This window comes from Leptonychotes weddellii, chromosome 2, assembly GCF_054177405.1.
Source record: "Leptonychotes weddellii isolate Sample4059 chromosome 2, ASM5417740v2, whole genome shotgun sequence".
In the NCBI taxonomy this organism is placed as follows: domain Eukaryota; kingdom Metazoa; phylum Chordata; class Mammalia; order Carnivora; family Phocidae; genus Leptonychotes; species Leptonychotes weddellii.
In genome coordinates, this window is record NC_138370.1 from 41,446,610 (window position 1) to 41,473,797 (window position 27,188).

The 27,188-nt window shown below is 43.4% G+C and overlaps 1 protein-coding gene across 1 annotated transcript in view; it reads right to left on the reverse strand.

The window, feature by feature from the left end:
* NUGGC (nuclear GTPase, germinal center associated) overlaps window positions 1-27,188 on the reverse strand; it is a 51,026-nt gene that overhangs the window by 6,741 nt on the left and 17,097 nt on the right. Inside the window, exons 9-16 of the mRNA XM_081812905.1 lie at window positions 21,904-22,079; window positions 20,535-20,553; window positions 20,164-20,253; window positions 11,843-11,948; window positions 10,518-10,651; window positions 5,769-5,933; window positions 2,053-2,210; window positions 184-322 (exon numbers count right to left, since the gene is read on the reverse strand). Coding sequence (XP_081669031.1) covers window positions 184-322; window positions 2,053-2,210; window positions 5,769-5,933; window positions 10,518-10,651; window positions 11,843-11,948; window positions 20,164-20,253; window positions 20,535-20,553; window positions 21,904-22,079 — 987 coding nt within the window. The remainder of the gene's footprint in view (window positions 1-183; window positions 323-2,052; window positions 2,211-5,768; window positions 5,934-10,517; window positions 10,652-11,842; window positions 11,949-20,163; window positions 20,254-20,534; window positions 20,554-21,903; window positions 22,080-27,188) is intronic.

The following is a 27,188-nucleotide window of genomic DNA, read 5'->3' on the forward strand; positions in this document are numbered from 1 at the left end:
CCCCCCCCCCCCCCCGCCATCCCACCGTGCTTTGTGTCCCGGAGCACCTGCTATGAGACATGCCCAGACCTGGACACTCCAGGGGCACAAGGGGGGTGAGACCCATAACACCTCCAAACTCATGCTGGGAAGAAAGCCACTGCCCAACCTCACTGCCCTCTCTCCCCTTTACAACCATCTCACCTCCTGGATCAGGAAACTTTTTTTGTAGCTATCATATTTCCAGCCATTTCTTACTCCAATCTCCATCATTTTCTCCTGCAGAGAGTCCTTAAAAGCTTCTATGTGAGGCAGCAAAGTGGAGCCAGTGGGCTTTCCAGTCCTACAGAAGAAACAAAATAAAATGTTGAGACAACAGCGGCTACTGTGGGGCTAAAACGAAGAAGGAACTAGCTGGTCCGCCTTTTATTCGCTTTTAAGCCAGGGGGAGGAGAGCCAACAGTTAATCCAATTCCTATCATGGGCCAGGCACTGTGCCGTGCCAGGTCCTGGACATCAAAACCTATGAAACCAGTCTAGTGATGCCCATTTTACAGACAAGAAAACTGAGGTTCAGAGAGGGTTGCTGATGGGTGCACAGCCACACAGCTAGTAAGTGGCAGAGCCAGGCTTTGGACACTGATCTGTTCAACCTCAAAAGTCAGTCTCCCCACGCCAGGGGGTTGCCACTTGAAAGGGTGAGACTTGAACTACATCTTAAAAGATGGGGAAGTTTTGGGGAAGCAAAAAGGAGGAGGAGTTATTCCCCGTGGGGACAACATAGTTAACAAAATTTCAGAACCTCCCAACAGTAAGAAGCAGCAGGTTATAGAGGAGATGGCATAGGTTTGAGATCTTGGCTCTCTACCTGTGAGCTGAGTGACACTGGAAAAGCTGCATCCAGTCCTCTGAATCTCAGCTTGTCCCCTTGTAAATAGAAGCTACTTCAGAGGGTTATTGAGAGGATCTGATGAGATCATGCATGCACAGTGCTTAGCACAGCTCCTGACACATCTCAGTTGCTCCCTGCTACCTCCAGGCTGGCTGGAGATGGAGGCTGGCACTGAGAAACAGGATGGGGAGAGAATGGGAAGGCCACTTGGAGGCAGGTGGAATGTCTTGAATTGCATTCTTTTTTCTTAAGATTTTATTTGTTTATTTGAGAGAGAGAGAGAGCTGGTGGAGGGGCAGAAAGAGAGAGAATCCCAAGCAGACTCCCTGCTGAGCATGGAGCCCAACGTGGGGCTGGATCCCACGACCCTGAGATCACAACCTGAGCTAAAATCAAGAGTCCAGACGCATAACCAACTGAGCCACCCAGACGCCCCTTGAATGCCATTCTAAGGAATTTGGAGTTTATGCTATAGACTTGTAAACAGGGGTAGAGTAGATGGAATGGCATGATCCCAAAGGAGTTTAAAGAAAGATGGGGGCAGGGCAGGGGAACACTGAGTAAGAATCTAGCAAAGGTAGAACTGTTCAAGTAGCAGCAGGTGGCGAAATGCCAGAGGCGAAAGAGGGGGCCTGGGGGTAGGCTCCTGCACTGGGGGATGAGGAGAGTCTGCTTCTGTTGATTGAGAAAAGGACTAAAGGTCAAGGAAGGAAGGAGGCACCGTGAAGCTCACACAGCTAGTAAGTGAGTGAGCACGCAGTATATCAAAAACAAACACAAAGTCATGGGTCAGCCTCTTTGCCTTTTTGCATTCAGGAAAATTTATAAAGCCCCTGTGTTTGCTTAACTCCACACTCTCCAACCAAAATAACCCGCCCGGGGCTCTGAGCCACAAGAAAATGTATCCCTTGCTGCATGTATGAGATATTTGAAAAATACTGGAAATCACAATATTAGTCTGAAAGCAACATCTCCATCTGCACTCCAGGTCACCATGAGGAATTAAGTAAACCAAACCAAGAAGGCTTTTGTGTTTTGCCAGAGACTAAGCTTTCCTCCTCAAGTTGCAAGCTACTCTTTACACTTCCAGATCCAAAGTACAAATTCTTCTAGAGATGAGACTCGGGCCCAATGCTCTTCAGTTGTTTGTTCACGAAGGAGCAAGAGAAAGAATCCTTTACCTAAAAATGCCTCCAAAAACGGGATCGATCTGGTCATAGATGGGCTGAGTGATGGCTTCGTTCAGATCTATTCTTGCGAGGGTCCGGGAGGCATAGATGCCATTCTTCAGGCAAACAGCTTTCAGAGTCTGGTGAAAGCCCTGGTTTCCTCTACTCCTCTAGGTAATTAAACAATAAGATAGTAGAGTTAGTACATTACTCTAGTTAGTACACGTTAACTAGAGTGTCACGGGATCAGAATCAGATTGCCTTTGGCCAAAGCCTACGACCAAGGATCACAGGGAAGAGGAGGGACGACATGATCTTTTAACATATGCTTAAGCTGGACAGAGGGCACAGTGGTCATGCCTCAAGCTCCAGAGAAGCCTGTGCTTTTGATCACGATCTCCTCGTACAGCTTATAATTGTCTGTTTACTTATTGCGCTTCTCTGCCTGAACAGCAGCTTGTTGGAAGCAGGCACGGTGTCTTATCCATCCTGATGTTCTCACCATCTGGTGTATTTGTTAAAGGAGCAATTTTTAAATGAAAATGTGCTACGACCCTAGTGGGGTGTAGGTTTCAAATTTTCCAAGCAAGCCTGAAGTTGTTTTTTAATACTTTTTGTTACATGTCTAATGAAATGTAATTTGATTTGTACATCTTCATAATACTTATTTCCCAGAGAAATAAATTCACAAATCAGAGGCAAAAAAATACGATGAAGCGAGAGCCACAGAGACATTGATAAATCTTACCCAGATGGCGATCCTTAGTAAAGAGAATAAAAATATATAGGCACTGACCAAAATTTCAGTAGAGGTTCTTGTGATCAATGATATATGCTTTAAGGAACTCTGTTTCAAATGCAAGGCTGTGTTGTAAGATATGATTGGCATCATACCATATATGTTTTAATATTCTGTCCTTTTCACTTAATATTATAACATGGGCATTTCCTCAATTCATTGCAAATACTTTCAAAAATTATTTCAATATCCACAAAATATAAAATCAAGTGGATATAACCTAATTCATGTCACCACTCTCTTATTATTATACATTTTAGGTTATTTTGCTATGTTACATAATGATATGATGTCAGCATATAAATGTTTGCCCAAATTTCTGATCAGAGAGGAAAGTGGCCTATCAAACACACCTTAGACATGTTTGTAGTCACCGAGAAAAATGCCATTACAGAACTGATGAGACAGGAGAATTCATGGGAAAATTTGTGAAGGCCTGGAGATGGCCGAACTGCTCCTTCCTTTCATGGAGACCAAAGGAATGGTCTCCATTTTGTGTCTTCACCTTCGCAGAACGCACTTACTCACTTTTGGTGATCTGGGGTCTTTTAGCATCATAAAGAAGCCGTTCTCCCCCAGAGTGACTTACTTATCTATTGCTATGAAACAAATTACCTCAAACCTAATGGCTTAAAACAACAAAAAACATTTATTGAATACCGCTCACTAGTGTTGTGGGTCAGGAATTCAGATATGGCTTGGCCGCTGTTTCGCGGTTCACAAGATAGCCAGGCTGTGCGTCTAAGATTAAAAGGCAGAGAAGAGACGAGTGCATGAGTCAAGGTCACCGAGAACAGACAATCTGCACACTAGGCTCAGGTGGTACAGCGTTTACTGACAGCAAGAGGAGAAAAAATGTGCACAAGATCCAGCCTTTGCAATGCATGGGTCGCCTACGGCCAGCAGACCCACACCACAGCTACTGCGGATGATGCTCCTGCACACATCCCACATTGTGTGCAGTACAAGGACCCGGGATCTGAAATACAGAAAACTGGGAGCTTGCCTAAGGGCCTTGGACGCCTATGCTAAGCAGAACAAAGAAGTACTCACTGAGCATAAAGCAGAGAACAATATTCCCAAGCAAGGCGATAAGCCCAGCACAGGCTGAGGGCTCTTTTATCTCTCGGTAAGGAAGTGTTCCAGGCCCAAAGCCCACTTTTATGTGGCCAAGTTATGTTTGTGTGTGCGTGGAGGGGTGGATGTCGAAAGACTTCATGCCCGGGCTGACCTTTCCCCACAGCTGGCCAGTGCTGGCTCGGGGCTCCGCCGTGAGTCTCCATCAGACGTTGGCTGGGGTTACAGTCACCTGAATGGGGCTGGAGGTTCTGCTCCCAAGGAGGCTCACTATGGAGCTGGCAAGGTAATGCTGGCTATTTGTGGACCAAGCTTCACTACTTTTATGGGGATTGACAAATTTTAAACTACATGACTGGTTGGCAATTACAAGTAGCTGCAATAGTTTGCAGAGCACAGTTGGGGAGGTGCAATAGGCAAGCGTAGGGGTTGGGCATCCAGGCTCTGAAGACAGGCCTGTGGTAGATGTGGATCCCATATGTGGCCACGGAAAGCTGTTCAGCCACTGTAAGGCTGTAAAATTAAAATAATAATAAAAGTGGTTACCACGCAGAATTGCTATAAGGACTGAATCAGGTAATGTACAGTATCTGGCACCAGAGTAAGCATTTTATCCACATTTGCTGAATGCATGAGTGAATGCATGTGACATACTATATTCATGGACACTCAGCCACCCCCCCCCGCCCAGCCATGTGGAAGGCACTCCACCTCTCATTCTCCTGTGTCAAAATTCTAACAGTCCTCTCCAGTGACCCCAGAATCATTCCCACTTCTATACTCTTTTAGCCCATGGAAATGTAGAGCTCCATTACACACCACCTTCTCACTGCTAACATTCTAACTTTCCAACTCATATTACAACAATGCCAACAACATGCAATCTATGCACTACTCCCAGCTCTAGAGACTTCTGTATCATCCTTGTCCCGTGAGCAGTGTTGTTCATCATTCCTTACTCTTAACAGGTGTCATGGAGTGACCTGTATCCCTCTGACTTGACATGTTAAAGCTCTGAGCCCCGGTGTGACTATATTTGGAGATAGGGCCTTTAGGGAGGTAATTAGGGTTAAACGAGGGCATAAGGGTAGGTCCTAAGCCTATTGGACTGGTGTCCTTATAAGAAGAGAGAGAGATGCCAGGGATGCACACACAGAAAAAAGACTGTGGGAGGACACAGCTAGAAGGTGGCCATGTGCAAGCCAGAAAGAGAAGCCCCAGGAGAAACCAACCTTGCACTGCCTTGATCTTGGGCTTCTAACCTTCACAACTGTGAGAATAAATGTCTGCCCTTTAAACCACCTGGTCAATGGTATTTTATGTTATAGCAGCCCTAGCAAACAGATACGAGAAGCCTCTTTTTTTCACCCCTTAGCCTTAGATAAATACAGCCTGGCACTTACATCTTTATCCTTCAGCTACCTCATATAAGTAATTAAGAGATAAAACAACAATTTGCAGGCCCCTTGAGAGGTTACAAGATGTTTCCTTATTATGTAATCTAATTGGCATTTCTATCAACCCTAAGATAGGTAGGGTGAGTATTTAGCATCCCATTTTACAGAGGAAAACACCCACAATCTTAAATGGGTTGAAGGTCTCACCCGGGGCTATGCCGTACATGATGGGTAGAGCTGGCACTCAAAACAAGACCCTCAGTTCTCTCCTGGGTCCTCGCGATGCACAATCGGACAGTTCCCTGTATGGGCTTTCCTGTATACAATTTTCACTCTCTCCTACTCTCGTTTAGCTCTTTATTTCCTTCAAAAGCCATGAAATAGTGCAAAAAGAGCATGGAGATAAGGCAGATGTCACCGAATATCACAGGTCCTCCCTGGAGAGGGTCACTCACCACCAGGCATGCCCCAAGGATCCGTCGGTAGGAAGTCCTGGCATTTTGGACTCCTTCTTGCAGAGGCTGCTCTATGTGGGCAAAGCACTGGTCAATGGCCTTCTCCAGCAGCTGTATCTTCTCTTCCACAAATCTCCGCAGTCCACTCATGTGCAAGTATTCGTTCTAGGGACAAGGGCCATAAGAAGCATGAGGCCACCCCCTCCCTAAGGGCACTCTCTCTTCAAATTTTGCTTCCTTTATGCTTGTCCACTAACACAAGATTTGGCTTGAGCTAATCACCCTCAGTTGACTTCTTTTGTCCCAGTAAAGCATCCCTCAGTGGACAGACCTCCTTAAGCTTTGTGGGTTGGAGAGCACAATATATATATATGCCTCCTGCAACTTACTTTAGGTATCTAATCCATTAGGCTATTTGAGGGAATAACTACTCAAATAAAAATCCAAATGCTGTTAAAACATATTTTTTCAATGACATCTGATTCCACAAACATTAGTAGGCTTTGTGCACAACACAGTTTTTGAGAATCTAGTTTCTCAAACTTTAACATGTGTATAAGTCACTGGGAGAGTTTGTTCAAATCTGAGGACCTGAGATTCTACAATTCTAGCAAGCCCCCAGGTGATGCTGATCTTCTGGGCCCTGGACCACACTTTGAAGAACAAAGCTACAGGACGCAATAATAAAGACATGGTCCTTTCTTCAAAGGAGAATATAATCTAGTCGAAGAGGAAAAGATCTACTCAATTAATACAAGGGAGAGACAGCCTTGACCTCTAGATTTCAAACTGGGAACTCTGTAGTGTTATTCCGTGTGTGAGAATCTTGAGAATCACAATGCCTACAGCAGATGGAAGCCACACTACTTAGCTCAGCACTTAAGGGCTCCTCACAGCAAGGACTCAGCCAACTTCTCCAGCACCACCAGCTCTTTGCCCAAAATGTCATCCCATCCCAGGGTAGCTGCTCCTGAACTTGATACCATTCTCCAAATGTGTCATCCCTTTTGTACCCCATGCCTTTACACATGCTTCCCATCCTTCCAGACAAAGCTCAAAAGGCACTCCCCATGTGATGCCTCCCCTGACTCCACTGGGTGGAATTGGGGCTCTCTTTCCTGTGCTTCCACTGAATCTTGTACATCCCTGCATTACAGCCCTCCTCCTGCTGTGCTATGTCTGTCTCATTCCATATCTCCTTCCCTGGGCTAGGAACTTGCTGAAGGATCTGCAGACTGTGTTATTCATGTTTGTTCATTCCAAGGCACGGCACAGAGTGTGCAGTTGATAAACATTTTGGAGTGAATGAAGGCCACAGAGAAATTGCTAGATAATGTGGGGTTTTAAATTCTATTCCAAATTTGATGACGGAAATCGCTCTCAAATTGATGTGTGACCTTACACAAACGACTTAGATCTTTTCTAGATCTTGACTGCATTGAAGTGAATGAAGCTGAATCTTCCTGAAAACAACCTCAAACCCCCATACTTCTCGAGACTTAGAATACATAAGTTTTAGAGTTTATGGAGACTATTCCATGGATTCTTATAGTTTTTCACTGGTAAGAATTCTATAAGTCATACTTTTCTTTCAGAGTGCCCTCTGGATTCTTTTTTTTTTTAAAGATTTTATTTATTTATTTGAGACAGAGAGAATGAGAGACAGAGAGCATGAGAGGGAGGAGGGTCAGAGGGAGAAGCAGACTCCCCGCCGAGCAGGGAGCCCGTTGCGGGACTCGATCCCGGGACTCCAGGATCGTGACCTGAGCCGAAGGCAGTCGCTTAACCAACTGAGCCACCCAGGCGCCCCCCTCTGGATTCTTTTGAGTTTGTGGTGTTACTGGTGATCAAAAGGAAATAAGAAAGATGTCACCAACAGAAACTCTATGGGCAAGATTCTCACAAAGTCTCATACTCAACAAATCGTTGTTAAATAAACAAAAGAATGATAAGAAAGGGCAGGTCTGGGAATAAAAGAACAGTAAGAAGGGGAAAGGCTTACATCTCCTACGAATAAACGCAGGGCTCATTTGACATTAAGATGTCATAATCAGTTTCCTACTGATTCATAAAAAGAATGACTAGATCCCTGTTCATTTAGAATCAATAACTACCCAGTCTATGGCCATACCACCCTGAACGCGCCTGATCTCGTCTGATCTCGGAAGCTAAGCAGGGTCGGGCCTAGTTAGTACTTGGATGGGAGAATAACTACCCAGACTCTATTTTTTTTTTTTTTTGGTTTGAATCATAATCTTAAAAAATGATCAATCACCACATTTTTTCAGAATGCAAAGGAACTGACAAAACTCTTGCCTTCCAACTTCCCATCAATGAACTAAGACTGAGACCAATATCTGAGGCCAAAGGGTTTTGAGGAAAAGTGCTGGCTGACGCCCATGTGAAGGGCTACCCCAAAAGTGCTAATCAGCACCCTCCTCTGTGTTTTCTGTCGCCTACAGCCTGGCCCTGAGGATGGCACAGAGTCCCTCCACGGGCTGCCCCTCCCCCTTAGCCGAGAAGAGCGCCGGGCAGGCACTTCTCTGATTGCAAAATGCCTTGTCCTTGTGTTTATAAAACAAACCAACCACACACAGCACCACATCTGATTTGTTTTCCATTAGCACTTCCAAAAGCAATCTTTTGCTGGGCAGAGAGGCAATTTTCACCCTGAAGAACATTTTCGGGAAGTTAGAAGGTCAAATGCTTCCCTGGTATTTCAGAGGACAGTTAAGTTAGAAAATCTCAAGATTCCAACTTGTTGCTGTTGTTTTTGGTTTTCCCTCAAAGAACTAGGCCAAAACAAGGCATAAGAAATATGATAAAAAAGACAGGGAACCTTGGTCTGTATGTCATTTTTATATAGAATTTTTTAAATGCAGACATTTGACCAAAACTGCAAAGACCGTCAACAGTTGGCATTACTTACTTTTCACATTGAAGTCAGGTCTCCATTATCTGCCTCCCCTGGCCACGCCATAGGGCCAGCCCAGGGGTACCTTCCCACAGTCTCAGAACCAGCCCCTTGACCCCTCAGGGAGCCCTACTGGTTCACTTTCTTTGCCCCTTCCTTGTTCGGCATAACAAAAAGTTGGACAATCTGGTGGGGCAAATCTGATGGTTGATAGCAAGTATGGAAATAAACACCAGCCAGATGAGAACAGGCGAAGGCTCTTTATCCAGAGCTTGCTAGAGAAAGAGAGTCAGCCACCATCACTTGTGTTTGGCAGAGATTCAAAGGCAGGCGGAGGAGTGGGAAGGCTCCAGGCACGCCCCCGTCAGAGGCCACTGGCATAGGGGAGCTGTGGGTGGGCTAATTAGAAGCGGGGATCCTATGTGATTCATTAGGGTGCATTAGTAGCCCATTTGGGTCTGATTGTTACAGACATCATTGCTTAGCTTCTTGGATTGTTCCTAGAGATGGCAGTCTGACTCCCTATGAATGTAACTTACAGCAGGCTGCCCTCCTGCACTGTTTGTTGTAGATAAGAGGTTGGTTTCCTAGGCAGGTTGTTGCAGGCTGTTTTATTTTATTTTATTTTATTTTTTAAATTTTTTAAATTTATTTATTTGACAGAGAGAGACACAGCAAAAGAGGGAACACAAGCAGGGGGAGAGGGAGAGGGAGAAGCAGACTCCCAGCTGAGCAGGGAGCCCAATGCGGGGCTGGATCCCAGGACCCTGGGATCATGACCTGAGCCGAAGGCAGACGCTTAACGACTGAGCCACCCAGGCGCCCCTGCAGGCTGTTTTAATATATGATTGCCTGATTGTATATTCAAATGCAATTCAAATGCAAATGACTCACAGAGAAGCAGTATAGTTGGTGATTGATTGAAATGACAGATTTTTTTTTTCGAAAACTCTCCCCTGCCTCTAATTTAGCAGCCAATCCATCTTATTTTAGGGTAAAAAAATAAATCATCCTGGGGTGCCTGGGTGGCTCAGATGGTTAAGCGTCTGCCTTCGGCTCAGGTCATGATCCCAGGGTCCTGGGATCGAGCCCTACATCAGGCTCCTGGCTCAGGGGCAGGGAACCTGTTTCTCCCTCTCCCTCTGCCTCTCCCCTTGCTCATGCTTTCTCTCTCTCTCTGTATCTCTGTGTCTCAAATGAATAAATAAAATCTTTAAATAAATAAATAAATAAATAATCCATCAAAGAGATAAATTTGCCCATTCCTATGAGAAGAGTATTTGGAACTGGTCATTCGGAAGGCCAGCATTCAAGATCGTGAAGATATATATCTAAACTCTTTGCTGAATGTCCCTGCTAGCTCCCTTCCTCTCTCACATTATTGTACTAGGCTGCTCTGAGTTTGAGATTCTGACAGCACCGGGGCATAAAGAAAATCCATAGACAGATGAAATTTTTTGGACTGTATGCCTAACCATGCCTCTGTAGGATAACCAAGAACTGTTGGTATTCTACGAGGGTGAAACAAATCAATTCTGTTATTGCTTAAACACATTCCATCTTATTCAAGGTCCCAGGAGAGGTGAAAGTAGCTGCTGATCGTTTCTACATTTTCCTCTCAACCCCTCTGTCAGGCAAAATATTATTCCTTTCTTTTTTACTCAAATGTCACCATTGTAACCCTCAAATTATCTCTGTCTTCTTTAGATATTCTGAGCTTACTATCTTCCTTTGATATGAAAAGAAAAAATATTGTAAGTTATTTTCCAAACTTGGTAAAGGGAATGTTCTGCCCAGGCTGGGAGGCAGAGCACACACATAAGTATCTCCCATACCGGCAGGTTTTCCGTGCAGTTGAAACTGTCTGTGAGGAGCAATAAACCAAAGGCTTCAGTCACATACTTGGTCACCATCCTCCTCTTCTTGTCCAGGAGTCTTTTCCTGATATAGCCTCTTAACCTGGGGATTTCTGGAATTCACAGGCAGCACAATTTTAAAAGGCCAGAGTTCACAGCAAAGAGAATTCACAAAAATGAACAGATCGGAATGGCAGTCTGAATTAGCTACAGCTGAGGTCCTACATGGGCTGACTGCCCACTATACCAACTTTTCTAGGGGATGTTTTTTCCATGTCTAGGATCAACAATAATGAATGGGCAAGTCAGCAATGATGAATATTAATTTTATTTAGTGGTACAAGTCCAACTAAGTAGAAAAGTGCAGGCTGGTTAGAAACATTGGTGCTTCCCTCGGGACTGCTACTTACAAAGAGTTGAACAAAAGGTGCTCACAATCCCAGAGTCTCAGCTCTTCCGTCCCCCTAGATTTTCCATGAGAATTTCTGCTGAATGGGATTTTGGATTAGAAATTCCTCTTAGTCCTAACCTTTTGTTGGTCAGAAGATAACAGGTGTCATCCTACTTTTCTCCTTGTTATTCCCATAAGTGGAAATTCTTCTGTATCATTCCTTGCGTATGCCATGCTGATTATTTCTTTTATATCCTTGTTCAAGAAGTTCCCCCATTTCTAGGAACACTTTACACCTTCTGGCCCTTCACCTCCTCTCCCACGCAGACACATCAGGTAAAATGCATGCCCGTCTTAAGCCATTTTAAGCTTGGATCAAAGTCAAGCTCAGAGCCTGCCTGCTCGCCCACTTCACACTGAGTGCTCCAGTCACACAGACCTCTAGGTTCTCTGGGCTTCTATTGTATTCACAGCACCATTTAACTAAGCCTTATTTGTACCTTGATTTTTACACATGCCTTAGTACTAGCTCCTCATCTAGATTTTAAGTTCTGTGAAGAAAGGGGTCATGTCTTCTGCTTTTTCCTCCTCAGAGACAAAGCATACAATAGATGCCGGGTAAACATGTCTAATACTTGTAGCAGGGTGAGTGATGAATTACAAGCCAAATACTTTCGAAATGACAACCCAATCTCTGACCTCTACCAACTCTTGGTAAAATCTGGATGAAAAGAGACACTGTGGTCTCAGGCACCACAACAATGCAGAGAGAAAAACAGATACATCGGCTAACAGGTATAGAAATTGCGACAAGCTGGAAATGACACACAGAAAATTCTAGAGAGGTAATTCAATGTGCCGAGCTTCATCTTGAGAATTCTAGTGACTGAGATAAAAAATATATATAAATTACCAGTTTCCTCCTCAGTGAGGAGAGCCTGCTGCCAGTACTCCTGGGCGCTGACTGTGTACACCAGATCGGAAGCCTCCAGAACCTTGGAGTCAGCAGGCAGTTTTCTCTGAAGTGAGAGAAACACACAGGGAACAAAATAACTCAAACATGGTGAAGGAAACAATGCGCAGGCCTTATAAGAACCTTCAGCAAGCTTCCGCTCACTCACTTTCAACCCTTAAAGAACACAGCACACCTGTACATCAGGTGTTCCCATCTGTCCACACCTCACAAGGATGGACATTGTAAGAAAACCGCTGCATAGAAACTATTCTCTTGGGAGTTAAGAATAGCAATTCTAGAAGGAAATGTGTAGAGAAAATAGTTCAGAGTGTACTGAAATGTTCAGAGAGAGGAAAAGTACCGGGATGCTTTATGGAAAAAACACAAAAAAAGCCCAACTCCGGCAAAGGCGGCAACGGGCTAGAGCCGGCTGCACCTGTTCCTAAGAGCCCATTCACAGCTCTCCCCGGCTCCGCCTTTAGTGACATCACCCTGGTAGCTTGAACTTGGCAATGGTGGGAGTATTACACCTTGGGGATCAGCAAATGCTAGAAATCAGGGCTTTTTTTGTTTGTTTCTTTTCTTTTTAAACAGAGGGCTGGTTGTTAAATATTTACCTACGCCACACAACACGGGGCAAAGGTGCTGTGAAAATACAAGTTTCTTAGCTGGGTGCTTAGTGAGTAATCAGACACATTTAAAAGCAGAGCGACATTTAAGTAAATCATGGTTTTAAATGTCAAGGACTTAAGAATGTGAGGAAATCTTTTTTATGATTAGAAAAATCATGATCACAGAGAAGTCACACTGGGATTAGACACAAATATTGTTCCATAATCTTTCATTATTCTCACTTAAAAGAAAAGAAGGGGTGCCTGGGTGGCTCAGTCAGTTAAGCGTCCTACTCTTGGTTTCAGCTCAGGTTGTGATCACAGGTCGTGAGATCGAGCCCCGCATCGGGCTCTATGCTGAGCACAGAATCTGCTAAAGTTTCTCTCTCCCTCTCCCTCTGCCCCTCCTCGCCTCTCTTTCTCTCTCTCAAATGAATAAATCTAAAAAAGAAAGAAAGAAAGAAAGAAAGAAAGAAAGAAAGAAAGAAAGAAAGAAATAAAGAAAGAAAGAAAGAAAGAAAGAAAAAAGAAGGAAGAAAGAAAGAAAAAGAGAAAAACCATAAAGGGTTGTGTGTGTGTGCATGGGTGTTTGGGGGCAGCAGAAAACTGTAGAGAGTTGTCAATCTCTTTCTGATGCAAAGATACAAAAGAGCTGAGTGAGTAGTCCACTGGGAGAGGCGAGAGACCACATGTCTGGCAAGCTGTAAGCCCATGCAGTCAAGGCTGGAATAGAGATGCCTGGGTAAGCTTCCAGCAGCCCCACACACTACAGTCAGGGCTGAAATTATACAAAGGATCTGCCAAGATTAAATTTTCCCCCCTTCTGATAGAATTTTGACTCTAGCAAAAAAGTTTAGGGAAAGTTGAAACTATTTTCTATTGGGAGATAAAACTGATGTGGAATTAAATTTAAGTAGGGTTTTAGAACAATTGAAAGAAAGGAGTATGCCTCACTGTGTCTAGGTGTTTACATTATTTAAAATCTTGCTCTAAATTCTGTATACCTCTTCTAAAAATTATTGACGATTAGTTAGCACTTATGTTTGTTATTATAGTACAGAGAAATATTTTTATAGTGCCAGTGAAGTGACTACAGTATGCAGGTTCTGTATTATTATAAAAGAGATGTAGAAACAGTTACAGCTAGAAAGTAGGATCCAAGAGGTGAGTGGATATTCATCCAATTATCCCATGGAAAGATGGGTCACTGTTACAATTTACACACATGGTTGGTTAGGACAGTGTATAACACCACAGATATTAAAGTTTGTAAGAAGATATTATATATGAGAGAGGAGAAAGCCTATAGCTCAAAATAGAAGGGACACTAGATAAAAGCAGAATCAAAGGGGGATAATAAAGCTGGAGTTAGCTTGAGATCAGTAATATAAATCATGACCCCATTTTCAAAAAAAAAAATCTATCTTTTCTAGCTTTGTCATTAAAATAATTTTGCAGTGATATCACCCTGCCCACTTCCTTTGCTTGTATGAAATCATTTGATATGGACCCCTAGCACCCCAGCTTTTATTTTTAGTATTATTTTTTACTGAAAGAAACCCAAGTTTCTTTGAGAGTAGTAGTTCCATATCTTGGGGCAGGGAAAAAATAAAAGGAGCCTGAGTATCTTGTTGTTGTCAAAGAGCAAAAATATTTTTGAAAATCTCTGGGTAAGGCTAAAAGGAACCAGCTTAAATTACAGGCTCCCATTGGCCAAGAGGTGAACTGGAACATCAAAAAGAACACAGTAATTCTGTGAAAAGCCATGAGTCTATTATAATCCTCAAACTAAGTAAAATAAGTAATAGTAATAAGAAAAAAAATGTATATGTATTGGTCTCTTCCCCCCATTTCTGACACAGGGGGCTCCTAAATTCCTTATAAATCGGGGTGCTAGGACAATATTTGGTTCTAACATTAGTCTTTGTCCCCAGTTCTCAGCACAGAGCTCCTAAAACCACTGTGATTTCCTAAGTGATAAGAGCACTAGAAGCATCTCTTGTCCTAATATTTGGTCTTTGACTCAGTACCTGACACAGATCCTAAATCCCTTGGAATTTCCTAAGTGATAGGAGTGTCTTCTTTTTCTAATGAGGCAACTCTGGGTGAGCTCCTGAATGGGGGCTGGTCACAGATCAGGTCATTAGAAGTTTGGAATTTTCAGCCCCACTCCATCCCACCCCCATTTTCCAGAGAGGGTAGAGGGGCTAGAAATATAGTAATTGATGATGCCCCTGTGAGGAAACCTCCATAAAACCCCAACAGTATGGGGTTAGGGAGCTTCCAGGTGGGCGAACACATCCGCATAACAGGAGGGTGACATACTCCAACTCCATGGGGACAGAAGTTCTTGCATTTGGACTCCTCCCAGGCCTTTCCCTATATATCTCTTCATCTGGCTGTTCATCTGTATCTTTTATACTTTATTATATTTTTAAAAACTGGTAAATGTAAGTGATTATTTCATTGCATTCTGTGAATCATTCTAGCAAATAATTGTATCCAAGGGGGAGGAGGTCATGGGGATCTTCAATTTGTAGCCAAGTCAGAGAGAAGTTGTGGGTAACCTAGGGACCTACTATTTGCAGTTGGCATCTGAAGTAGGGAGCAGTCTTGTGGGACTGAGCCCTTCACCTGTGGGATCTGATACTATGTCCAGGAAGATATTTTCAGCTTGGGTTAAATTGTAGGATGCCCTACCCCATGACCCAGCAATTCTACTACTAGGTATTTATCCAAAGGATACAAAAATAGTGATTTAAAGGGGCACATGCACCCCAATGTTTACAGCAGCAATGTCCACAATAGCCAAAATATGGAAAGAGCCCAGATGTCCATCAACAGATGACTAAAGAAGATGTGGCATATGTACACACACACACACACACACACACACACACACACACAGAGAGAGAATATTACTCAGCCATCAAAAAGGATGAAATCTTGCCTTTTGCAACAATGTGGATGGAACTAGAGGGTATTATGTTAAGTGAAATAAGTCAGTCAGAGAAAGACAAATACCATATGATTTCACTCATATGTGGAATTTAAGAAACAAAACAGATGAACATAGGGGAAGGGAAGGAAAAATAAAATAAGATAAAAACAGAGAGGGAGGCAAACCATAAGAGACTCTGAACTGTAGGAAACAAACTGAGGGTTGCTGGAGGGGAGGTGGGTGGGGGGATGGGGTAACTGGTGATGGGCATTAAGGAGGGCATGGGATGTTAATGAGCACTGGGTGTCATATGCAAGTGATGAATCTCTAAATTTTACCCCTGAAACTAACAGTACATTATATGTTAACTAAAAAAAAAAAAAAAAATCATAGTGTCACAGAGAATTGCTTAGGGTGGGAAAAAAATCCCAACACGGATGTCAGAAGTGTTGTTAAGTGTGTTAGCATGGATTGGAAGGATTAATATCATTAAAATGTCCATACGGCCCAAAGCAATCTACAGATTCAAGGCAATCCCTATCAAAATACCAACAGCATTTTTCACAGAACTAAAACAAATAATACTAAAATTTGTATGGAACCACAAAAGACCCCAAATAGATAAAGCAATGCTGAGAAAGAAAAACAAAGCTGGAGGTATCATGCATCTAGATTTCAAACCATATGACAAAACTATAGTTATCAAAACAGTATGGTACTGGCACAAAAACTGACACATAGATAATGGAAGAGAATAGACAGCCCAGAAATAAACCCATGTTTGTATGGTCCATTAATCTACAACAAAAGAGGCAGGAATATACAATGGGGAAAACACAGTCTCCTCAATAAATGGTGTTGGGAAAGCTGGTCAGCTACATGCAAAAGAATGAAACTAGACTACTGTCTTAAACCATATACAAAAATAAGTTCAAAATGGATTAAAGACCTAAATGTAAGTCCTGAAACCATAAAACTCCTAAAAGACCAGATAGGCAATAAACTTTTGGACATTGTTTTTGTTTTTGTTTTTGTTTTGTTTTGTTTTGTTTTGGATCTATCTCCTCAGACAAAGACAACAAAAGCAAAAATAAACAATTGGGACTACATCAAACTAAAAAGTTTTTGCCCAGAGAAAGAAACTGTCAACAAAACAAAAAGGCAGCCTACTGAATGGAAGAAGATATTTGCAAATCCTGTATGTGATAAGGAGTTAATATCCAAAATATATAAAGAGCTCATGCTTGGGCACACCCCCCAAAAAACAAATAATCTGATTAAAAATGGGTAGAGGAACTGGGTAGACATCATTCCAAAGAAGACATATAGATGGTCCACAGACACATGAAAAATGCTCACCATCACTAATCACCATGGAAATGCTAATTACAACCACAAGATATCACCTTACACCAGTCAGAATGGCTAGTATCAAAAAGATAAGAAATAGTTAAGTGTTAGTAAGGATGTGGAGAAAAAGGAACCCATGTGCACTGTTGGTGGGATTGTAAATTGGTGCAGCCACTGTGGAAAACAGTGTGGAGGTTCCCGAAAAAAATTAAAAATAGAGTACCATGTGATCCAGCAATTCCCCTTCTGGATACTTATCTGAAGAAAATGAAAACACTAATTTGAAAAGATCAATGCACCCTCCTGTTCACTGCAACATTATTAATAATAGCCAAGATATGGAAGCAACCTAAGTGTCCATTGATGGCTGAATGGATATTCCACATACAGTGGAATATTACTCAGCCATAAAAAAGAATGGAATCTTGCCATTTGCAACAACACAGATGGACCTACAGGAAATTACACTAAGTGAAATAAGTCGGACAGAGGAAGACAAATACCATATGATTTCATTTATAAGGAATGTAAAAAACAAAACAAATGAACAATCAAAACAAAATGGAAACAGACTCACAAATAGAGAACAGACTGGTGGTTGCCAGAGGGGAGGGGGATGGAAGGATGGGCCAAATAGGTGAAGGGGATTAAGAGGTATAAAGTTCCAGTTACAAACTAAACAAGTCATGGGAATGTAAAGTACAGCATAAGGATTATAGTCGCTAATACTGTAATAACACGGTGACAGATGACAGACTTATTTTGTGGTGATCGTTTTGTGATATATAGAATTGTCAAATCACTATGTTGTACCCCAGAAACTAATATAAAATTGTGTGTCGACTGTACTTCAATTAAAAAAAAAGTGTTGTGAGTGTGTTAATAGCATGAAAGGAAAGGAGAGACACACAGGAGGAGTAGGATGGTTTTCGTTAAAGGTACCCTAAAGCAAAGGTAAAATGCTATGTAATAACCAGCTCCAAGCATGTATCTGAGAATGTGAACACCCAGCTCTCTTTCACCTGCCACATACAAGTCGTCATCCTGTCTTGTGGATGTGAACTCACTAACATCTCTCGAACACATCTCCTCTTCTCTAGTCCTATGGTGACTGCCTTGTTCAGCTCTTAGCACTTCCAGCCGGATTATAGCAGAAGCCTCCCGAACGGTCTCTCTGCATCCAGTCTTCACCCACCCCTCCCCCCATCCATTCTCCTTAATGCTGAGAAAATAATCTTTCTAAAATACATAGTATTACCAGACTGAGGTCTACAAATGGAGTCTCAGGGGTCTGTCATTTTTCTTACAATATGTTTTCCTAATTTTTATTTTTATAATAAAAAATAAGCATAGGAGAGACGATGGACTCTGAAAAACAAACTGAGGGTTCTAGAGGGGAGGGGGGTGGGAGGATGGGTTAGCCTGGTGATGGGTATTAAAGAGGGCACGTTCTGCATGGAGCACTGGGTGTTATGCACAAACAATGAATCATGGAACATTACATCAAAAACTAATGATGTAATGTATGATGATTAATATAACAATAAAAAATTTAAAAAATAAGCATAGACATCTATATGAATGATTGCTTTATAATCAACTTCTGCCTCACATTTCTTTTTTTTTAAGATTTTATTTATTTGTCAGAGAGAGAGAGAGAGCACGCACACAAGCAGAGAGAGGGAGAAGCAGGCTCCCCACTGAGCAAGAAGCCCGATGTGGGACTTGATCTCAGGACCTTGGGATCATGACCTGAGCCGAAGGCAGATAAGTAACCGACTAAGCCACCCAGGCGTCCCTGCCTCATATTTTCTATGATTAAGATTAAATTTGCTCCATGCAGTACAAGTGAAGGGTTGATTCAGACTGAAGTAAAGTGGTTGGAGAATTAAGGTATCACCTGGCTCTCAGAGGTGTAGGTGTGTAGACCTAAAAAAGACTTATATGATAATAGAACAATAGTCCCCCCGCAAGCTGACTCACTGTTGTCCAGACCCTATCTCATACACACACCAAAGCGCCATATTTATTAGTGATATAGTTGTGAATTGTATATTGAAGTATTTTGTTTTTGTTTCCAGAAACAATATGATGAGGTACTCATTAAATGCATATTTCTTGAATGCCAACAAGAACAACTGAAGAGAATAAGAACAGCTTTGCTCAGTTATTGCCTCATTAAAACCAGCATTTAAGAATTGGTTGGTCAAAGCCTTTGGCTTAAGTACGAGGTCTGATTATTCTGAATTAGAGACAAAAGCTTTGACATTTTCAATTCCACTTTGTACATCAGAAGTTTTCTGCATCAGTGTAATTGAATTCAAACGACAGAATGCAATTAAATATAGAACTGGACATCAGGCCATATGTTTTTACTATTATGCTGCACCAAAGATTTAGTTTCAGCAAAACCAAAACATCTATCACATTATACTAACCCTGATATATCTCTTCTATGTTTTGTTTACAGCTTATCTTAAAATTGGTTTCAGTTTTATCCTTGTATAAGACAATTATAGTAAGGAGTTTTATGTCTGTAACTATTTTAGTGGCAGAATAACAAAAATAATTTAAGAAAATGCCAAGATTCCCACAGAACAATTTCTCAAGCTTGAAAAACACAGCTCGGGGGGGCGTCTGGGCGGCTCAGTCAGTTAAGGGTCTGGCTCCTGATTTTGGCTCAGGTCACGATCTCAGAATCGTGAGATCGAGCCCTGTGTCCGGCCCTGCACTTGGCGTGGAAACTGCTTAGGATTTTCTCTCTCTCTCCCTCTGCCCTTCCCACTCCCACCCCCATCCCCCCGCACCTCCCTGCTCAGGCTCTCAATCTCTCTCTCTAAAAAATAAAAAAATAGCTCAGGCCTTATCTCCCAAGGCTCCTGCAGAAAGTCCTTTCTCCCACTTCCTCACCTTACTACAGACTACTGGTTCTTTAAAATTCTTCCCAGGATCATGAGGAGTTTTCCCTGCACCTCTCTGCAACACCCCTCCCCGCCTGCCAGCATGATCTGAGGAAGATCGTGGGTCCCCACAGCACCCTATGCGTTCCTCCAGCGAATCACCCTCAAACAGTGTGGTGATCTCTGATTTTACCTGCACGTATTTCTCAGTGGACCACATGCTCATCCCATCTTTCCAGCAACCACAGGAGGTAGATGTTATCATTTCCTCATTTTACAGATGAGAAAGCGGAGGCTCAGAGAGGAGCAGTTATTTGCCTAAAGTCACAGTTATTAACCAGTAGGACTAAGTTAACTCCAAACTGTCTGCTCCAAAGCTTTTGATGTGGCTACTACACAGGACCCAACAGACATTTGTTTCTGCAAATTTGAGTGGTTGAAAAGCCGAAAAATACATAGGGAAATCTGTTAACTCACCTGGAGTTTTTCCTTGAGAATTCTATTCCATTGTAGTTTTATCATTTCATTTCTTTCTAGAACAGCCTCCCGCTGACTTGAAATAGCTCGCTAGATTGGAGAAAGAAATGAAAGCACGGCAAAGGGTCCAGGGTTATCAAGAGTGATATGGTGATAAGCTGCACAATTGTTTTTGGCATATCTTCATTTGGGCCAGACAAATGTGTATGTATTTGAATTTTATAACATTAATCATGAAAAGTATTATTAAAAATAACTAGTTCATGCATATGTCCAAACTCATTAAGTTGTTACATGAAATGTGTGCAATTTTTTGTATATAAATTATCTACCAATAGAACTTAAAAAAAAAGTAACTAGTCCGTACTTACATTTCCCACTTTTCTTTCCCTGGAATGAAAATTGTAACAATTACTTACCCCATTTTATGTGTCACAGCAGCCTCAACGTTCCCTAAAAGCAGCGTATACAGTTGTGCCTTAACACCTTTACATAAGCTCTCTTTGGTCCAAATGTCCTCTCTTCTGGTCCACCTGCAGCGTCCACTTGAAACAAGTGTCTTTATTTCTCAGTGCTTTGTTGGTGGTGGAATTTTCTGTGACCCCGCCGCCCTGGCCCAATCAAAATGCAGCCCCCTCTCTCTGGATCCCCATAGCCACTTTGCTTGTTCCTCTTTTATAACCTTTAACCATCTTATAAGACAGTGGGCTCAGTGACTAGGCTCTATGCCCCTTTGAATCTGCAGCCCCTACTACAGTGTTCAATAAAGGTTTCATAAATCCCACTGAATCATGTTCAGTTGCAGAGCTGACACTGGAAGGGAGAGCTACAGATACTATTCTGGGGCAGGGGACAGGGTGAAGGGAGCCTGCAGGTGAAAAAAAAAAAATGAAGCTTTAGTTCCAACCTAGCCCACGAAAGCAAGAAGCTGGGGGAAAATCCTTGGCCTATTTCTTTACCCAGGAAGTTGTCTCTGCTTAGTGAATTCCTGGAGACACGGATTCAAGTTTCAGTGGGTGTGGGGGAAGGGCAGAGACGACAGGTGACCAGTAAGGATGCTCTTATTAGAGAAGCATTAACAACGTTATATCTGGTGACTATGTGCCCCGTGTTCCCAGGACAGACCAGTTGATACTTGCAAAGTGTGCCGATAGAGAAGAGAAGTTACAGCTTTCTTGGTTATGGAGGTACAGGGATCCATGCAGAAACCAGCATATCTTAACATCTATTAAACTCTAAAAGGCTTACCTTCCACTAAAATTTTGTCAGAATTTGACTCTGTAAGAATGCTGTTACTTTTGGTCAAATTCTGAAACATCGAGAACCTTGCTCCAAATGGGTTTAAAATCTGAAACAGAATCTGACACTTCAAAGCTGTGCAGTGCCAGACAGTATTATAGAAAGTGTCTACCAGTTGGGGAGGCGTCTACACGTTGCATATCTGCAGGGGCGGGCACACCTCCAGGAGGTGCTCTTTGCATCTCATACACACGAGTGGCACCCTGTATAGCGTCAGCCTACTGGGTATTGAGCAGCTACTCTGTTAGAGGGGCCACAATGTTCAGATTCCCAAGACAATCTACCCAAGGGTCCTAATGTCCTAGGAAGTTACCCAGACTTCTCTTTCATCCCCAACAGTTATTTCCCTGGGTCTGGAATGTCCAGGGGTCAAAGCTCTGTTGTTGCGGAAGTCGGGACCCACGGAGGAAAGCCCACAGGTCGGCGAGCCCAGCCCAGTACCTTAGATATTCCGGCAGGTGGAGTTTGTCGGTCTTAGTGACCACCAGGGCAACGTCCCGGCAGAAGCCCCTTTGGCAGGCTTTGATGCTCTCATTCAGAAGGTCTGCATGGGCTCTCCCTCCAGAAACTCTTTCGATGTCACTGATCACCCAGATCACTGAGCATTTATCAATGGTCTGTGGAACATAACCACAGTAGGTTTAGGAACATAAGTGGCGTCTCAGTTGTAGAGGACATGACCCCTTAATGTATCATTCATGTCCTCTGTGCTCTGCCCCATCTCTCTTCCAGTCCTACCTCTCAGCTCTCCGCACCGCACTCTCCATGTACCAGCTCAAGGCTGAGCTTCTTGAAGTTCCTCACATGTAACTTGCTCTTTTATCCCTCAAGACCTTTGCACTTGCCACAACCTCTGCTTGACCTCCGTTTGCCCTTTGAGACTCTGCTAATGACCACGTGAGGATGGATTGGACACCCCACCTCTGCATCCTGCAGCACCTGGACTTACCTACTTACCTCTCAGAGTTATTGTATAGGATCGGCTCTCTGTACCACCCCACCCCACCCCACCCCTAGATTGTGAGGTACTTGATGGGAAGAGGCTGCACTTTTCAGTGGAAAATTCACATCACCTTAGGCACAGTGCTTGGCCCCTCTTAAAGGATTCATAGATATTTGCGGCATTAGTGATTGATAGAATTCAAGAAATCAGACCTCCAGCCCCAGATCCATCACTGGCTTGCTTTACCTCAGTTGTCTTCTAGGGAAAATTATTGTTTTTCCAGAACTAGTTCTGGTCATGCATCCAGACCACAAAGTTATCAGCAGAGGGCATCATTTCCATGTTTGACTGCCCCTGCATATTCAGCACACTGCCACTATGTGGGGGCAAGGAGCCAGGACCTTAGGATTCAAGTTGCAAAGGGCAATGGACAAGAAATTACAATTGATTAAAATCATAAAGATTGTTCTATTAGATATGCAACTTTTATGTGACAAGTAATCGTGGGCTGCCTTGTGACATTTCTCTTACTGTACTGTTTCACTTGTTTTACCTCTCCATATAAATGAAAAGCTGGTCCAGCTCAGGGATTGAGTTTTTTCTGAGGTTTCTCAGGACAGCACTTTGCTCATAGAGGTGTAACAAGTTTGTGACTTGCTAATTAAACCATTATTTTACTTTATGCCAATGGTTCTTAAGTTGAGACAATTCTGTACCCCAGAGGACATCTGGCAGCCTCTGGAGACATTTTAATATATTTTTTAAAGATTTTATTTATTTATTTGAGAGAGAGAGAGCATGCAGGGGAAAGAGAAAGAGAGAGAGCATGAGCAGGGGAGGGGCAGAGGGAAAGGGAGAAGCAGGCTGCCTGCTCAGCAGGGAGCCTGATGTGGGGCTCGATTCCAGGACCCTGCGATCATGACATGAGTGGAATGCAGATGCTTAACTGACTGAGCCTCCCAGGCGCCCCTGGAGACATGTTTAATTGTTATGACTTGGGGTAAGCTAGTGGGTAGTGGGTAGAGGACAAGGATGCTGCTAAACATCCTTCAGTGCCCAGGAGAGCAGCCCCACAACAACGAATTACCTGGCTCAAAATGTCAACAGTGCTGAGGCTAAGAAATCTTGGGTTTCAAGTTTGTTTTTGCAGTGGACCCTTTTCAAATGAAATATTAGGAAGATTTCCAATTGATTTTTAAAAACTGAACTGCTTTAGTTGAACTGGAGATGGAGGGTTTGGAGTCCCCACCTGCTCAGTATCCTCAACCCTCTGTCCATGGATCTCTTGGCTTTATGGATCATTATTTTAAAGCCATCAATCTTTAGAGTTAGACAAACTTCACTGTTTTACAGAGAGGATAATAGACCCCTGAGATGCAAAAGATCGGTTTAAGGCCATACAACTATGGGTCCTGAACCTCCTCCTTATGTGGATGGACTCACATTTAGGCAGGAAAATAAAAACAACTGCTCCCTCCCACTTCCCAAATTATAATCTATCCAGGGAAGCTTCTCGCTATTCAATCAGGTTGTGGAAGATCGTAGGCTACCAGGCTGCAAGCTCCCCCAAGGGCAGAGCCTCTTTCACCTTCGTATTCCCATGGTCCCGGGCAACTGCAGGTGCTTCCTAAATGTTTATTGACATGAGAAGAGGACTGCAAATTTCGGGCCCTACACAAGGCTCTGACTGCCAGGATTTGGTCAAGTTAGAGTGGCAGAAGACATAAAAAAGCTTACCTAGAGCTACTGAATTTAGGAGTGGGTGGGGTGGCATCCCTGCCCCCCCCCACCAACTCCCTCCCATGATGAGAATGGGACCTCAGAGAGTTCAGGTGGCATGCCTAAAGTGTCATGACTTCAAGGTGGCAGACAGACAGACACATGAATTCATAATAGTCTTAGCTTAGGGAAGGCATGGCTGGCAGCTAGAGAGATGGGGGAGGGGGCATTGTGCTCTGTTCTCCCTAAAAAGTGGGGAGTCTTTAGTCACTCCCTGTGAGAGAATCTCACAAAACCGCAGGAATGCAGGGGAGCTGAGGCCAAGCAGAGGAGGCTGGAAACCATCCCTTCCCTATAGCCCGACCTCCTCAGAGAGGGTGCTCTGAGCCAGATCTGCTGGCTCCTCTGTTCTGAGTGGCCTTTGATAGGCTGCCCAGCTTATCATAACTGGCAGTGACCATGGCTCCATCCAGGGAGAGAGGCTGGCTGCCTCCCTAGGCTGTTGCTCTCCGGGCCTAGCCTGTACTAGCCAAGGCTGGCGATTGCACTCCAAGAGCTGAGACCCTGGCCCTCATGTCAGGACCTGAGCAGACTACCAAGGGGAAGGACATTGGGACTGCCTTTATCTTAGAGAACTATTAGAGGAGGTGCTGTGGGGAGAGATAGAGCCTCAGCCGGGAAGGTAGGAACCTGCCCTCTGTTTCAAATTCTGCCATTCAGTAGCTGTGTGGTCTTGGGCAAATTACTTCCTCTCTCTGAGCCTTTATTTCCTCGTCTGTAAAATCAGGGCATAGGCTGATTATCTGTAAGCTGTCATCCTGATCCTATCATCCCAATCTTAACTGCAAACCGGTCTTAAAGCTCCCCTGGCCCATAGTCAGAATCTGCAGAATTTAAAGTTTGCATCTAGCAGAGAATCAGTGGTTCTCCAATGGAGCCTTCTACAGCGCTGGGCTGATCATGACTCAGTGATCCCAGCCCTCCCTCCCAGTCCCCTTCCAGCTCCAGTCCTATGCCTTGTCCCTGTGCTCCCACCCTGTGCTCCTGAGCTCCTCTGCCTAAAGACACACTTTCTCTATCACATACCCCAGTCCCTTTTATCCTTTGAGCTTCCCCAGGAAGAATAGTATTCAAGCCCAACCCCCAAGTTTTCCAGGCTTACCTCTGTGCCCCTCTCCTCTACACCCCACACCCCTTCCCTCCAGCCACCCTGGAAGACTCATCCTTCCCCCAACACTTGGCTCCTTCGTTCCTCTGGGTCTTTGCTGCTCTCTGGCCTAGAACAGTGCTCAGGGGTCCCATTCTCAACAATCTTCTCTGGTGACTGCTGAGCTCAAGTGCCCTCTCTGAAGCTTCCCTCACATGCAAAAAGAATTCATCACTTTGTGCCGTCATAATTAAGTAAAGTGGTTTGTTCATTAATATGACTAATTAGATTCCCTTCCAGACTACAAGACTGCCAAGGGCAAGGACTTTATCTCTGTCCATCCAAAACCTAATGCAAAATTGAGGAGAGGCTCAGTGGGTGTTTGCTGAAGGAATGAGGTCTCTTGTTGAAGGTAATTTCTATTTTTGAGTGTTCATAGCGCCTTGGACTTCTCATACATCATGTTCTGCCAGGGATTTAGTCATCTGTAGGTGTCTTCTCTCCTGTTAGACTCTGAGCCCCTTGAAGTAAGGCTCTGCTTCTCATTCAATAGTGGTTTATTTTCCTTTCAGCTTTTTAGTTATATAGGTAATACACGTTCATGCAAAATATACAAACAACACACAGGTGTGCATAGTAGAGTGGTAGTAAGCACAGAAACTCTTGTTAACAGTTGGGTGTGTATCCTTCCAAAGGCAAGATTCTACTTTTGCTGTTCATTTGCAAACATTACACACACATACAGGCACACACATACATGCTTCTTAACATTAAAGATCATGCTCTGCATCTTTTAATTTAGCTTTGTTTTACCATGTAGGATTATAGTAGGGTTTAAGAGCAGAGAGGCTCTCGAGCATCCTGCCTGGGTTAAAATCCCCAGGGTGATAATGGGCAACTGACTTCACTGAGATCAGTACCTAGCACAAAGTAAATGCTTGGTAAATGTCTGCTATTATTATTATTAGCTATAATCTTTGCATCCTCAGTGCTAAGTACATTGTCTTACATATTATATGTTTGATGAATGAAAAACAAATGAACAAAGAGATAAATTCTTAAAAATATTTCAACCTCTAATCATTAGGTACAGATCTAACTACCCCAATGCTTAACTCACGGGCTGTAGACATATCTGGAGGTGCCTGCTCAGCTCCAACTTCATTTGCTAGGAATTGAAACCCTACCCAAGATTTTGGCTGAAAGTAGACTTTCAACCACCACCCTCAGCCACAGCTGATTGCACTAAGGATACTTAATCCAGAGAGGGTTAATCATTAGCTGTGCAGTAATTGGTCCCGTTTTCCTTCTTAGGAATGAACTAAAGCACATAGAGACTGAAGTCAGACAGTCATAGGTGTATGAACTACAACGTCATTAGAGACAGGGGTAGGGTGGTCATTCTCCACAACGTGGAACCTAAGGACTATGTAGAGAAAGCTAAGTGAAAAGCAGGACTCTGCAGAGCAATGCACAAAGAGAAACAGTCACAAGAACCAGGCAGAGGATGAGAGAGAAAATGGCAGCTTCTGTCCTGATAGGTGGCCCTGAGGTCTGGCTGTCTCAGGAGATCCTTGGATACTCTTTTGATTAACCCCTCTTAGCTTGGGATTGCTTTAGCAGGTCTCTGTGCCTTACAACTAAACACCTTAGCCCCCTCCTGGTTCCTTGGTGCTAGGCTCTCAGCTTCTGCACTTTGTACCCACCCCTTGGTCTCCCCTTCTCTCCCTCTGTCTGCATTTCCTCTGCTTACTCCTAGACCGATCTACTCGGTTGCTGACTTTTCCCCTGTACCGCATACTCTTGTTCTAGCTTTCTGGCCTACCTCATGATTCCTCTCTCCCCAGTTTCTCTGGCCACCCCTCTCCTGCCATTGCCCTGAGGCTTAGAACCTAGAAAGTAGAAGAATTTAAACCT